The sequence below is a fragment of the Taurulus bubalis genome (assembly GCF_910589615.1).
Source record: "Taurulus bubalis genome assembly, chromosome: 21".
NCBI lineage: Eukaryota > Metazoa > Chordata > Actinopteri > Perciformes > Cottidae > Taurulus > Taurulus bubalis.
The window spans coordinates 4,039,716-4,056,321 of NC_136609.1; the positions used below are offsets into that span (position 1 = coordinate 4,039,716).

At 43.1% G+C, this 16,606-nt stretch overlaps 1 protein-coding gene across 1 annotated transcript; it reads left to right on the forward strand.

Annotated features, from left to right (window-relative positions):
* Positions 1 to 1,137: 1,137 nt before the first annotated feature.
* On the forward strand, positions 1,138 to 15,707 carry plcd4a (phospholipase C, delta 4a; the record flags this gene model as incomplete). Its single annotated transcript, XM_079236499.1, has 15 exons — positions 1,138 to 1,162; positions 1,997 to 2,155; positions 2,316 to 2,544; positions 3,171 to 3,300; positions 3,377 to 3,608; positions 3,695 to 3,896; positions 5,049 to 5,193; positions 5,861 to 6,013; positions 6,322 to 6,489; positions 10,726 to 10,882; positions 11,132 to 11,248; positions 13,220 to 13,398; positions 13,491 to 13,623; positions 14,556 to 14,705; positions 15,616 to 15,707. 15 exons carry the CDS (start codon positions 1,138 to 1,140, stop codon positions 15,705 to 15,707), a joined length of 2,271 nt encoding a protein of 756 aa, XP_079092625.1.
* Positions 15,708 to 16,606: the final 899 nt, after the last annotated feature.

Here is a 16,606-nt window from a genome sequence, read left to right on the forward strand (position 1 = left end):
TTAAGAAATGCGAAGCAGGGCCAGACAGGTGATGCAGTGACAGGGCCAGAGGGAGGAGGGAGGAGGCCAGGTGAGCGTCACAGAGGAGGCTCTGGCTCAGTGGGCTGACTTCATCCCTGCAGCGTGGCGTGCAGATCGGCAGCAGCAGCTCCCGGTCATCTGATCTGTTCCAGCTCTGCAGTCGCACCGACCAGGACAGCGATGATCCTGTATCAGGTCAGACTCACAACAGAGGTTGCTCCAGCTTCCTTTACTTTACTTATGAAGGGACCGACAGACACTTCCATGAGCATCCATAGTTGGACCTTTAATATGTGTGGTAAAAGACCTAAAAGAAGAAATCATAGGGCTTTTTAACCACTTTGTTAGCAACATGTAGGACCAGAGAGAAGCTGACAGTGTATAGTGGACCAGTTAATGTATAATCTGTCTGTGTGCCATCAGACAACATGTTCATGTTCTATCTGACTTTATGTAAACTAGGTGTGCCGCCTGTGAGAGAAACACAGCACCGCTGTCTCTGTAGAACTCAATGACTATTCAATTAAAACCCCCTGGACTTTGTGCTGGAGTTCATGTTGTGTGTTTTTGTGTGTTATTTGTCATCTATCTGCTGAGTTTCTGATCAAATCATATTCATGAAACTGTATTCATGAAATAAATGGCGTGAGGTGCTTTTTGAGTTGGACCAGCACTCAGTTAGTGAAAGGAATGCTGAGACCATGGCAGGGATTTGGGGAGATTAGTTGGCTTAGTGAGCGGCACAGACAGAACAAAAAGTGCAGGACAGCAGAGAATGCAGTGAAAACACAACAGAGCAGCGAAAAAACATCCAGATCAGCTCAGAGAGACAAGGATGCATGTCGGTCCACATCGACTATCTGAGCATCGTATCGGATCCACATCTGCTCTAATGCACCTGGATGTAAGGAGCCATTTCACTGCTGCAGAAGGTTCTGTAGACGAAGCTTTAAGAACCTACCAGGTTGTCTCAATCAGGAGTGAAGTGAAGTGTTTTTGAGATTATGAATAATAACTGGTTTTGCTGATGAATTATCCATCATATGTGAATGTCCTAAACGTACATGAATAACTAACTTCTTTTCTTCAGATGGCAGACGTGTGAGACAACACCAGATGGCTTCCACAGGGGCCGGCCTCCGTAAGTCTGTTTTTGTCTCGTGCGGTGGAATTATGGTTTACTATTACAAATATTATTATAATATTTGTAATTGTATATATTATTATAACATGTGTCAAATCACCACTGATGAACTTTTTGTGTTTGCGTTGAAACAATATATGACATTATAATGTATAATAATAATATATAATAATAATATATAATAATAATATTATAATATATATATATATATATATATATATATATATATATATATATATATATATATATATATATATATATATATATAGATATAAAAATAATATAATATAATATATGATACTGGCCCGTTGGTGACATTTTAAATCTGGTCCCGTCAGTGCTGTCCACTTCTATGCAGGCATTACTCTTGTCTGGGCATCATATATAATATTATAGTAACTATAGTATTTATAGAGCTGGTAAAGTAGACATTGTATTTTCATATTACACGTGAGTATAAGCTTTTGTATGAAAGTCTGGGGTTGAAATAGTAGCATATAATAAATTAATCCAATTGAAATTCCGTTTTTTAATTTAGGTGCGGAATGTGCATATCTTAATTCAAATGTGAAAAAGATATTTTAATTTCAAATTAAAAATATATATTTTTTAAATGGGATAGTAAATACCAAATGAAAATTAGAATTGCAAAATAGAAAATGTAAATTTTTTGGTTAAGTGGACTCGTCATGTTCAGATTGGCAATGTGCAACCTCAACTTGGTAATGAAACGACAAATGGGATGTTTACCGTTAAGAATAAGAAAGGAAATACCATCTAATCATACGCTTATCAATATAAAACTCCTCAATATAACTGTCTCTTTTCCAGGCATCCAGGGGGACGACAACCTCCAGTCCATGCTGGTGGGGGCGGTAATGAGGAAGATCAAGTCTCGAACCTGGAAGAAGCAGCGCTACTTCAAACTGCAGGACGACTGCATGACCATCTGGTACAAGTCCAAGAAGGCTGGCAACGCCCACTCCACATGTAAGACCACATGATTCATGATGTGGTGGACCTCTCTGGTTTGACACTGAGCCATGACGATCATGGTAACCACAACGTGCCCCTGTATTAAATAAAAATGGAGCAAAAGTGCACTCTTTGAATAATGAGTCCTCTCTCCTGTGTTGGTCTTTGTGTCCAGTTTCAGTGAGCGATGTGGAGGCAGTACGAGATGGACACCAGTCCGAGGTGCTGCTCAGCATCGCTGATGAGTTCCCAGCTGACCGGTGCTTCACACTGGTCTTCCGCGGTCGCAGGGGCAACCTGGACCTGGTGGCCGAGTCCGCCGAGGAGGCGCAGTCCTGGGTCAGAGGCATGAGGAAGCTGATCGAGAACCTGGAGAACATGGGGGAACGGGAGAAACTGGACCAGTATCTTTCACTCAGGGTTTGCTGGTTTTCAGTCCAACCAAACTCCCCACACAGCCGTTTCATTCCTCATCTCTCATGGTTTGATTTGATAGAATAGAATAGTAGAAAGAGACTAAATCTCATCAACTAGTCAATAAAAAACCCACCTCATGGCCACCTGCCCATTGGATATTGATACCTCAGCATTATCAGAATTATGACCACATTGAAAGATTCTGAACCTCATGCTTTATGCCCATTGCCGATGTTCAGTGCCCGTGTAGGAGGTAAGGAGGTAGTGTGTCATTTCGGGAGGCTGTGGAGGTCGGGCTGGTGGAGGGGTGTGGAGCGCTTTCACTTCCTGTGAAAGACCAACAATTAATGAGATGAAATGAGATTGAAAACATTTGATCAAATTAGTTAAAGCATAGAAAATGAAATACAATACAAATGGTTCACAGGGCACCTTCTTGGAAAATGCCCCTTTGGATTCATGATACAGTCAGAGCTTTATTGCTGTACACATTTAAATTTGACAGTTTGAGAAAAGATGTAAATGTACAGTATCTCTTCCAGAGCTCTTAGAAACTCAGTGGAGTATTTCAGCCACTATCGAATGTGACACCTTCCTGAAGTGGCTGACCCAGATGGATTGGTGACTGGTTCAGGAAGGCAGACAAGAACAACGATGGCCGGATGAACTTCAAGGAAGTGCAAGACTTACTGAAGATGATGAACGTGGACATGAACGAGCACCACGCTCACCGTCTCTTCACGGTGAGTCTACACAGTGTTTGGTTTCTATGACCGCTGTAAGACCGATGAGCAACAGCATGACCCTTTCTCTTCTCAGATGGCTGATAAGTCCCAGACGGGTACACTGGAGGACGATGAGTTTGTGCTCTTTTACAAGATGTTGACCCAGCGGGAGGATGTCCTGAAGGTTTTCCAGGAGTACTCAGTTGATGGCCAGAAGTTATCCCAAAGTGACTTGGAGGACTTCCTGAGAGAGGAGCAGCTGGACGGGATCGACATCCAGCAGCATGCCAAGCAGCTCATTGAGCGCTACGAGCCCTCTGACACAGGTACATGGACTGTGTGTCATGTATAGTGAACTTTGGTGGAAGATTATTGTGAGAAGAGTCTGACACCCCCTCTGCCGTATTTCCAGCCAAGCTGCTGAATGCCATGACGTTTGACGGCTTCTTGATGTACCTCGGTTCAGCTGAGGGCTCCATCTTCAACCCACAGTGGCGGGTCATCTTCCAGGACATGAGCCAGCCACTGTGCCATTACTTCATCTCCTCCTCCCACAACACCTACCTGATGGAGGATCAGCTCCGAGGGCAGAGCAGTGTTGAGGGATACATCAGGTAAAGCTGCTGGGTTACCTCTGAAAATGCTTTTGTGACATTGGAATGATCACAATAAGTGTCCACTAACAGCAAAATGTGCATTTGCACAGCGAAAACTGTAAGTGGTGCTGGAAGACTACTTGTGGGGCGCATTGGCTGGAAAGATAATAACACGCTAATAGGAAGTTGGATTTTCAATTCAATTCAGTTTATTTTATATAGCCCAACATCACAAATACAAGTTTGCCTCGCAGGGCTTTTTTCCTGTTGTCTGTTTGCTCAAAGGTCTGTACTCTCAAGATGGTCTGGAATTGATCAATGATTCACATTCACATTCTAAAGTTTGCCAAATTTGAATTCTCCACAAAGGCAATGCACAATTTAATTTATCTCTTGGAGCGAACCACTGATAATCAACGTTTTAATTGATTTTAATCAGAAACGTTGTTGTTCAGGTCACCAGGTTATTGCAGGGCACATATAGAGACAGACAATGCGTTCACGCTCACATTCACACCTACAGGCAATTTAGAGTAAATTGACCTGAGCTGCATATCTTTGGACTGTGGGAGGAAGCAGGAGAACCCAGAGGGAACCCACGCTAAAAACGTGCAAAATCCACACAGAAGGACCGCCTGGGAGCGGGGATCAAACCCAAACCCCTCTTGCTGTAAGGTGACAGTGCAAGCCACTTCATCACCGTGCAGCCCTTACTGCTGATTCTCTTGGGTTAATGCATTTGCCATAGTAAGTCTTACCCTTTACATGGACAGTAATATATTTGGTATCTATATGCACACCGACATCTATAAATCTGCTGGGAAATCATTAAAGAAGTTTAAAGTTGGCCTCTGGCACACATCCAGGAATCTACCTCACCATTTCCAAATCCACTTCCGAACCAATTTGGTAGATTTTAGGATTTCCATCAGCGCAAATCCCTGACCTAATGTGTTCCTCTCAGGGTGATGAGCTTCACTGTGACGTTGCACTGCTTTCATCTTTTACAAAATAAATCAATAGAATGAAGTGAAATTCTTCCTAAGTGATTCATTCTATTTCATCAAGTTGTAAACATTTTTAATTAATTTAACTGGAAACCAGTATATGTTCTACTGAGTAAAAAGATAAAATAATGAATGAAAGGCTGAATTTGTGTTGCTTGCTAAGGGCTCTGAGTCGTGGCTGTCGCTGTGTGGAAGTGGACTGCTGGGACGGTGCCAACGGAGAGCCAATCGTCTATCATGGACACACCTTCACCTCCAAGATACTCTTCAAGGATGTGGTCACCGCAGTGGGAAACTATGCCTTCAAGGTAGCATCGTATGGTTGGGTCACTTTATTGATCGCTTTGTGTAGAATGCCAATCAATCAAAAGGTCTAGTGGCAAGCGTTGCAATGAAAGCAATATTGTGAATGTTGGCTTTCTGATGTCCTTTCGAGGAACATGTGGTAAACATCATAGTTCTTTTTCATACTTCATACTTCATACTTCTTTTTGAAGATGTTTTCTTTACTTTAAGTCACACATCACATTGGCTTTTCAAGTAGACCGAGCATGGTGTGTAATCCCTCTCGCTGGCATTGCCATTGCTTTTGCTTTCATTGTCTCGTAAAACTGTATCGACAAATCACTCAGCATCTCATTGTACATTTATGAGAGGGAGAACAACAGTGCAACGATATCCAAGACAACTGTGAAGTCAGCTAGCCAGGGATCTGCAAGAGAGACAGCCTCATGCCAGAGTGCACAGCTGCCAGGTTCACATGCACGGCAGAGCCTGGTGAGTCTGAGCATCTGTTCTCAGTGAATATTGAGGCGTCATGAGCTCTTTTCCATTCCTCTGCTGGTCTTTCAAGCAGCCAGCCATAACCCACAGGTGTATGGCAGCCGGCGTATTAGCTTTCCCAACAATAATGCTCTCCAGTGTTAGATTACAAACTCACTCCCTCCATCCCTCCTCCTCCTCTCCCCCACCCAGGTATCGGAATATCCAGTCATCCTGTCCATCGAGAACCACTGCAGTGTTGAGCAACAGAGAGTCATGGCCCAACACCTCAACCACATCCTCGGTGACAAGCTGCTGAAAAGCACCCTAGAGGGCAAGGCCCCCATCGGGTTGCCGTCTCCTGAGGTGAGAGCCCAGTGCATGGTCTATGTGGTGACATGTGGGCATCGGCAGTGCCTACTAACCCATAAACCTACATCAGAAAACATGTGATTCAACAAGCCAATCACATTTGGCTCCCCCTCTGAAGTCACATGAATATAGTGGCCACAGCTTGAGAACTACCTTTACAAAGGTGTGCCATACACATCCCCATTACTGTGTAAGCCAGTATAGACATGTCATTATTCAATAGCACAATATTTTCCCCCTCTTGCAATGTTGAACACTGGTTGTGGAGGGTGACCCTGGGTTTTATTTGATCTTCCTGCCAGGATCTTAAGAGGAAGATTCTCCTGAAAGCAAAGAAAATTGGCGGTCTGGAGGAGAGTTTCAACGGGATGGGGGAGGACTCTCAGACCGGAGAGGTCAGCGACGAAGACGAAGTGGCTGAAATCAACGAAGATAACCTCCACCGTGAGAGTGTCTGTCGCAGGGTAAAGGTAGGCCAGCTTGTTTAGCTCACAGTGGCACACCTTTTAGGCCTCAGACTCAGACACCCCATTATACACAGTCTGATGAAGCAGCCTGGTATAGAAGCAGGATCCTCTAGTTCTGTCCTTTTTAGGCTGATGATGCAACACTGAGACAGATTCCAATGTAGGAATGGAACACTTAACAGATTGAGCTGACTAACCCACAATGAGGGCAGATTAAATGCATCTTGTTGATTGCAGTTAGTAGAATGTTCTTCTGTGATGCAGTCTAGGGAACTCTTCAGACTGGGACATTAGTGACACTTGCATCAGAATCATCATTTACACAAAGCTCAATTGACTCGTGATTCTTCTGAAATTCTTGATGTAATGATCCAATTACATATTACTAGTTACATTTTTTAAATGATAATTTATGAAAGATATGCACATCTATGGGCTTCTCTACTGGGAGCCATGTTGTATATGTTAGTTCACAGTTCACTTCTACCACTCTGTTGTTTGGAGTCTGCATCTGACTTTGAGGGACCATGAGGGACCTGATGGGCTGGATCACCACTAACCCTCCTTTATCCACACAACATTCACAGTGTATTCCTTTTGCTCTGTATACAGAAAATCAACCAAAGTATCAGTTGAGGCGGTGCTGATCTCATGTAGTTCAGGTTCTCTCAGGTCTCTCTCTCTCGTATAAAAACCTCAGTCAGGTTATTTTAACTCAGGCGTTCCATGGAAATCGCACAAGCATCTTCCATTGCTTTGGTTTTGTTCTAGCATACAGTACGTCCTTACTTAGTTTGACAGTACATCGCAGGAGACTTGACTAAATGACCAACGTGTGTCTCTCCTCGGTGTGTGTTGGCAGTGTGGGTTTTGCACTCAGGGACGCCCAGAAATCTGGTCGCCTTTTAATCCAGCGGAAAAGGATTGCATGAACTCCTGTCATCCCTCATGAAAAATACAGAGGATTTAAGGGCAGGGAGCAGACTCTGGGTGTTAGATATGCTGATCTGTTTACACTGTGATAGCAGAGAGAGACACAGAGGCAGGCCGGGACAGGGAGGAACCAGATAGCCAGGACTCAGTGCTGTCAACCACTTGTGACCCACAGCCAACCCTTAAGAAACACATCAACTCCTACTTAACTAAAGGAAATACACATATTCCACCTCTGGACAAGTCACACGTACAAGTAGACCAGAGAGAGAGGAGAAGGATGGACAAGAGGGTCTCAGGGTTGCTGTCAAACAAGATCAACCCAAGCCATGCTGGGCCAAACAAGGCTAAGTTCAGCAGGTGAAGGTTGTACAGTCTCCTCTAAAATGGGATATTTGATACTGGGAACAGCGCTAATTGCGGTCAGTAATCACTTATGTTGGTAAATACTGAGGTGTAAGTAGGGCAGAATGTGATATCAAGTATCAACTATTGGAAACATTTCACTGGGCAAATACATTGTACCAACTTGATACTGAACATTTTAAAAGACAAATTAAGAAAGTAATGAGCTAACTTAAGCTCATTAGCGAGGCGTGGAGGCCAACGCAGCGGGCTCCAACTCAACAATTATGCAACATAACACAACAGCATCCGGCAAGGGGCTGTCTTGGCCCACCAGTTGGATTGCATATTGATTTTTAGGAGAGTTGAGTATTTGTTCCAGCTCTGATGTAGGCTTAACACCCCTGTGTGTGTTCACACCGCTGCATCACTGGGAACACATGCTGCTATCTATTTCCCTGGTTGTGTAAATGTGAAATGGATTTGTGTGGATGGTCTTCAGTGCACACGGCGTTAAAGCGTATAAAGCTTGATGACCCGGCAAACTAAGTGTGCAAAGGAACCATTGGGCACTTAGACTCATGTTTATTGATAGGCATTTGAGAAGCATGAAACGCCACACTGGGACTCCTGTCAACACGGTCATGAGAGGTGAGGCCTGCGGCGGGTTTGGCAGTGACGTACGCTCGGCGGTGCCCTAGCTGGTGGTGTAGGTGTCTGTGGAGAGACGGTCTGGCAGTCTGGCGAAGGTGGAGCAGCCGGATCCCATTTCATGTGGGAGCAGGCAGGCGTGCATGCAGAGGTGCTCTGCAGGTTACTCTGTCATTGTGCTGTGTGGGACGCCACACCTCGGGTCTCACGGTCATGGACGCTACTCTGGCAGCACACCTGCTTCTGCTTGGCATTGTGGCCAAGTATCACTTACACAATTCAGGAGGGGGTTGTCTCAGGGTTCCATCCATGACAGGATTCCTTTGCATCACCGGGGTTTACCCTCTCACGTGGTGGCGGGTCAGCTGACTTTACAGAGAGACACTTCATGGGTCGACCTCAATGAGCCTTATGGGACCCAACGATGTTCAGATGCCTCTTTGTGTCGTTGAGTTTGGGCCTCTTCCTACAGTTGATCAGAGTGATGAAACATATTTAACCTTCCTCTTGTGTTAGCTTTCTGTTACCATCTCTTGTGTTAACGGGTCAGTTTTTACCCATGTCTTAAATCAGCTGTAAAATACACTAAAAACAATTATCTATCATACAAATGTGTTTCTCATCTCTTGGTTGCCTTGTTAGGCTTCCTTATCCATGAAAATATTGTTGTATGTTTAAATATTTTTGGTGTGGGCCTTTGGGCCTTTTCTTTGCCAGGATAACCCTTGATTTCAATTAAAGAAATGTTAAAATGAACCTCAAGAGAATCATAATAATAAATAAAAGGTTGTTGTGTTACCTGACTATTACTGAGCGGTATTAGAACACATCTCTTAAATATTTTTTTTTTATTTTTTATATTTATATTTTAATATTATTAATTATAGTAACATCTATGGTGTTACGGGTCAATTTCGACCCATGTATATTTACTTCAAGAAAAAGGCTAAAGTATTTTTTTCAGCAATATAACTTGAATACAAACACAAAATGAAAAGCAGAACAAATCATAACACAAAATATAGATTTGCAAGGTCAAACAAACAACAACCAATCAAGCAAATCTTATTTTCATAACTGGGCCGAAACCAACCTCAACAACACAAAGGTCATAATTTTAACCAGAGCATTTTATAATTTAGTGAAAACATGTTTTTTGTTTTATTTTGTTGAAATAGAGGTTCCTGATAAAGTCAAAAAGCCTTTAAAACATTTAAAAACCTTAAACGGGTCGGTGCAGACCCTAACACAAGAGGAAGGTTAAGTTGCATCGTCTTAGACCTTTTCATTCAACACCCGTCCACTGGTTGTCTTCAAAGGGTTTCCAGACTGATGCTGCTCATCCCTGCACACCGACCCCTCTTCATCCCAACAGTCCCCCATTATATATACTTGTGTGGTTACTCCAGTCAGTTGCCATGCCACAGGCAGCTATTTATGCCTGCATCTGCACTCAGCTATCCCTGCCTGGCTGTTACGCGCTCCATAATCCTGCCCTCCCGTGCTACTGGTTGAGGCCTGGTATTAGTCACTCATGTTCCACTTTCCACTTTCTGCTACTCTTGTTTTAAGGCTATATGCCGATCCTTCCAGTGGCTACCAAGTAGTATCAAAATGTGTCCAGTCAAACAGTCAATCAATCTTTTTTGTGACCAGATTTAGAAATAAACAGCACATACAGCATGCTTCTTTGACTAACTACTGTAAAGTCATGCAGTTCATCTGGCATAACAATGTCATTTCCTTCATGCTCCACTGCTACATAGTGCTCTACTCTGGCAGTGTGTGCCACACAAAAAGTATAATGTTAAACTCTTGGCCTCTGCCATAACGTTATATATAGGCAGCTTTCTGATAGGACCAACACAAGTGGCTGACAAGCTAAATCTGGATAAAGTATACCAACAAGTTCTCCATATTTAACAACGCAATATGCTGTTGGTCTTTTTCTGATCTGACGTCCACATCTGGAGGATGAGATCATATGTCTGTGCCTCCCAAAACCATTACATGATGGGACAACGTTATGGTTAAGGTTTGGCTTTGTTCGGCTTCGGTAAAGATCCTGGTTTCGTTTACTTATTCAAGGTTATGGGACTTTTGTTGTCATGGTTACAATGCTAACCACCTAGTTAGATGTAGGTTAGGGGCAATTGTGGTCAAACAATGTTGACTCCTCCGACAGTCTGATCTTTGTTAACCTCCCATCCTCTGCTCTCTAGAAGGCTGCTCCTGACGTCTTACATGTTCACTTGTATGTAAACGTGATGAGTAGTGCATTACCTATTCATCCTTTGTCTTCCTCTTTAGAAGTCAAAGCAGCGTCTGTCCAAGGAGCTGTCCGACTGTGTTGTTTACTGCAAAAGCGTCCACTTCAGTAACTTCAAGCACTCCCGCATCCACTCCAAGTTCTACGAGGTGGCCTCGTTCACCGAGTCCAAGGCCCGCAAGCACCTGAGGGAGGCAGGTGAGTACAGCCCGTCAGTCCTGCTTCTCATGGTTATGACAGACAATGTAAACACTGAGGTCTGACGTCTGGGATTGTAGTTCTATCAACATCAGATACCTATTTTCAGTTTTCAGAAGCAGTAATACATTTTGTGAAGCAATTCATACATTAGTCATTCTTGTGCTGTGTTTAAGATTGACATGAATATGTATCAGGGGCTTGTCATTGTCGACTCTCACGATACTTCTGATATTATCTCCATTTCAGGGACCGAGTTTGTGTACCATAACTCCCGGCAGCTGACCAGGGTTTATCCCAGTGGCTTCCGAACTGATTCTTCCAATTTCAACCCTCAAGAAATGTGGAATGCTGGGAGCCAAATCGGTGATTGCAACTGAAATGCAGACCTCCTCCTTTACTCATTTGCATTTCTGTCATATTGTTTTTGCTATTATTGCTGCACAGGGTTTGCATAATTATTTATTCTTCACTTAAATGTAGAAAGAAGCAAGTTTGCTGTCACAAAACCAGGCGATAGAATTTACAGCAAAACATTTCAGCTCCCAAAATGTTTCGACTGTATATGTTAGCCAATACAATAACTACCGAACTATAATAGCAAGGCATAATGCTGCTTTAGGACTGTCTGGATCAGGGGTCTCAAACTCAATTTGGCTTGGGGCCACCGCTGGTATTGTGATCTCATCGGAGGGCCACATAGAAAACGCAATATTTTTGAAAGTTTATTTATTTATTTACTTTTACATCAATAACATATTTTCGTCATACTTAACAAAAAAAGGCAACCAGCAGTTTCAGTGCAATAGTGCAAACATATTTGATTTTTTTAAAGAACTCATTGAAACCTTGCACCGAACCAACAAATGCAATCCCTGAATATATTTGTACTTTATTCTATTTCTTGCCAGACACCTGGCAGCGCTTCTGCTCACACAGCAGAGCCACAATTGCCCCGGTCGAGGAGGTCACAGTAGAAACCCTTTTTCCACAAATTCAAAATAAATTAAACAAAAAGTGCAATTCAAAAAGATTCATATATACAAAATTACCTCATCAGTAGGTAAATACTGAAAAACATTGTGCTTTACAGAAAATGAAGCAGCACTCAATTCTCCTCACCATCCCCAAGTTGTTTCCTGTCATGCAGGCAGCGCCAGCAGTTGTGAATTTTATATTCAGTAGGCTGTTTAATTTAATTATCCTAAAAACCCAGAGTCTCCCCTATATCAGGATGGTTTGACCCAACCTGGCAGACGCTGCTGAAAAATGGAAGGACAAGTGCAAAACAAGTTGAAACCAGAGCCTGCAAAAAAACGACACTATGCTGGATAAAAAAGTATATATTCATATTTTTTTTAATTTTCCAGGCAAAGGCCTTTAAGTTATGGACGTAAATTTAAATCAGTCAACGTTGACTTTTGGTTTCATATGGGACAAAACAGCGTTCTCCTGTGTGAAAGTCCTGTGCTGACCCATCCAATCCACTCTGACCTACTTCCTCTGTAGACTTGCACAGAGCATGATTAGAAAGGAATTCGTCATCCGCCAACAACAAATGTAGTCTGGGAGAAAATATGTTTCCTTCAAAACGTTATTGACTGATGGAAAACTGCATCTGGTTTAGGAGAGCAGGCTGTGATGAACCCCTCAGATAATATCAAATTAACCTCCGAGACTGTTCATGTGATTTGACTCCCGTTCTTGGCCGTCATGTGAGTTTAGAGTTTAAAGTGGCAGCAAAGATGGTCCAGATGTAATGCCCCTCTATACAAGCCAAAGGGCTTCATCTACCACTGATCTGCCTGGGACACACAGTTTTTTCTGGTCATGACACCTCGGGGTGGATGTCAGGGCACAACCTGCCCTAAATCTCCACCTGGACTGGGCTTGAGTTCACTGAGGACACCATGGAGGGAAACCTGATGATGAACATCTCAGCCATCCAGAATGCTGCTGCTGGTATTCAACCATGCCACGTGTTCCTAAGCTCTTCACCACGCTGGCTCCCTGTAGTTCCTCGGGTCCAGCTCCAAACTCTGTTGGACCTGCTCCTTACTAAGACAAGGTCAAACCCTTCAGCTCAGACCGACCGTTGTGCTCCTCTGGACCTCGTATCTGTTGCTTTAGTCAAGAGTCATAGAAGTGTAATGTAGATCTGCTCTGTTTGTTTCTGTATCGTTTGGTATACAGCGTCATTTATTGAAGTTCAAATCCAAGCCCTGTGCGGCATTATTAACATTTTTATTCTCTCAAAGTGCCTGAATATGATGTGTTGTCAATTTACATTCCACGACAAGAGTCAAAAAGTAATTATTTCTTTTCCATTTTATTCAGTTGCGTTGAATTTCCAGACAGCCGGGGAGGGGATGGATCTGAACGACGGACTGTTCGGTCAGAACGGCAGCTGTGGCTATGTCCTGAAGCCCAGCTTCATGAGAGAGGTCGAGAAAAGATTTGACCCGGAGATACCCCAACAACGGGATGGCTACCACCCTGTCATGCTCACCATACAGGTACAACCCATGAAGAAAGTCTGGACATGTGTGCCTGCAGTGTATTAGCTGTTTCATGGCTTTATTGAGGACACTGCATGCATGTGTTTCAGGTGATCAGTGGTCAGCAGCTGCCCAAAGTCAACATCAAAGAAGATTCTATCGTGGATCCTCTGGTCAGAGTGGAGATCCATGGGGTTCCAATGGATCAGGCCAAGCAGGAGACCCGATACATCGAGAACAATGGTGCAGTAGAGGTCACTTTCCTCATAGCAATCAAAAAAGGAGTAAAGGAGAACTAGAAAGGTGCACTCAGTAGTGCAGATCTCCACCAGGTGACCACTGTTGTATTAAGTTGTAAGTCATTGTATAAGGCATACAATCTTGCCAAACACTAAATACAACTTTTTTTTATGGGGTTGTTTGAGGTACTTATCCATTGTCAGCGTATACCCATTGTGGTCGGCATGCCATCAGTTTGGAGAAACAGATGGGAGAGCAAAGCAATGTACTGCTGTGGACGAGGGCAGCAGCTAAATGTATTTTTGACACCTAAAAGAAAGACCAACCTAAAAATAAATCTATATATGTTTAAGTGTACGCTATATTTAGAATCCTGCTATCTTTCCAACAGGATACTGAACTGAAGGTGGGTCTTATCTAATCTCTCATCAAAGTCCCAAGACTCCTTTGACAAAAACAGTGGAAATAAGTTTCACTCTTAATTCAGTTCTATCAGAAAATCAACTAATATTGATTTTTTTTTAGCATAAAATAGGCAATAAAAGGCTGGAAAGTGTCACCACAACCACAAGAAGTCTTTGAACATATCGTCATAACTGGACACCCAAAATATTATTAGCAGAATGAGTGCAGGTCTCTGTCTGTCCATTAGTCATGGACAGACAGAGACCTGCACTCTTACTCACTCAAGCATACACGCACAAATGTGACCAGAATGTTGAATGGATCAATGGAGGGATGGATGGATGAATGAATGGACGGATGGATAGATGAATGGATGGATAGATGGATGGATGAATGGATGATGGATAGATGAATGGATGGATGAATGAATTGATGGATGGATGGATGGATGGATGGATGGGCGGATGCCCAGGATGGGTCTCTTTGGTGCCGTTCCCCACATTGAGGACGTGTCTCTTGTCGGTCTTCAGGGTTCAACCCCGTGTGGTACGACACGCTGCGCTTCAGCCTCCATACGCCGGAGCTGGCCATGGTGCGCTTCGTGGTGGAAGACTATGACAAGACCTCTAAAAACGACTTTGTGGGGCAGTATACGCTGCCTCTGCGCTGCATGCAGCAAGGTGAGGCTGCCTCTCTAACATAGCACACATTGATACTGTCAAATTATTTAGTTATAATTCCCTTAAATATATATGTTGCAACCTTGCAGAGAGAAATCTGTTATGAAAGAGGCAGAGATATACATTTCCCCCAAAAGAATAGCCTCCGAGATCCAGAATGCAGTGCAAACATGTGATTTGGGAGTTTGAATGCACCTTTGAATGCACCTTGAGATCACAGTCATTTTGTAGTGATCTCAACATGATAGCTCTTAAGTCAGCGCATCTTCCTGTGATCAGGTGATATAGCAAACACTCCTATTCCCAAGATAAAGACTGAACTTAGAAGCTTTGGCTTGTTGAACTGAGACAACAGAAGGATGGATCCGTCTCATGTGAAGCACACACACACACACACACACACACACACACACACACACACACACACACACACACACACACACACACACACACACACACACACACACACAGACCAGCTGGGAAACACAGGGAGCATTCAGCAGCTGAAGATGTACTTTTCTCAGGAGTTGGTGGGGACCAAAAGAAAGCTAAAAGAGAGAGTACACAGGACTTACATTTCCCAGGTGAACACAAACACAACTCCATGAATGACAGGGCTGCTCTATACATCTGCTGGATGTGTCAATGAGCAACTATCTGTGAACACGGTGGAGCATCACTCTCAGTCTCATGTAGACACGTGAAAGCTTCTAAATTCACCAGAAAGGTACTAACTGACATAATTTATATCTTAAGAACAAAACAATAAAATCTTAATTTAGGCAATGCAACAAAAACACATTCCTAAAACGCCCTCCAGACGAGGGAATAGGAAGTGTCTCTGCGTTTGACTTGTGTGCGCTGTACTAAACTAATACATAATCCCTGTGGTTCTGTTGTGCGTTTTCAGGTTATCGTCACATTGACCTGTTGTCCAAAGATGGAACCAGGATCCCTCCTTCCTCCTTATTCGTGCACATCAGGATCACAGACCTGGAATGATCCTTCCTGGCTATGTCGTACACAGAGGTACTGGAAGAACATAGTTATGAGAGTAGAGTCATTCCTAGAGACATTACTAATAGCTCCTACATTAGTATCTTATTCTTATTTTATGTGAATAAATATTATGCCAAATCTTCTAGAAGTCCTTCGGCAGCAGATGGATATGAGATGTTTTTGCATGTTTTTGTTTTGCTCGTATAGTGTGAACCTTGTTCCTGCTCATGTTTGGTGTCCTGAGTCTGTAGCACAAGTATTGCTTTCTGATGACATGTTGTGTGTAGAGGAGAATGTGCCACCAGTGTGTTTCCATCAGGAAGTGTGTTTTCTGTCAGTATTTCCCTCTAAGAACAGAACTCAGTCAACATCTAGCAAAACAAAAAAAATAAAACATTGATTTAGGCCCAAAACATCACCTGTTTTCTCAGATTTGAAAGTGTCAGTCAAGTGTTTCACATCTACTTTGAGAAAGAAACGGTGATATCTGCACTTTCTACAGTGCATGAGTTCACAGGGAAGGTTTCACAGGACCCAGTGGAGGAAAATATACTATTTCAGAACAGAAACAGTTTGTCATAAAACATTGTAAGTTAGGTTTTTTTCTTTTCAATTTCAAGTTCATTCTCTTTTATTTATCAAATTAAAATTGATTAAACACAAATGTAAGTTTACCAAATTCAAAATTGAGGGCTTTCCAAACATCTGAACACCTCGCCATAATTATGGATTCTTTTCATAATCTGTTGTCGGGGAAGGTGCGCTTCATTTGGGCGACCCCTCCTCCCTTTCTCTTTCTGGCTTTACCCTTGGACCCATCCCAGCCTTAGTCCTGCTGCAGTGGAGCGCCTGGAAGTTGAAGCTCTGGGGCATTATGGCGCCTCCCAGTGTTCCCAGTCACA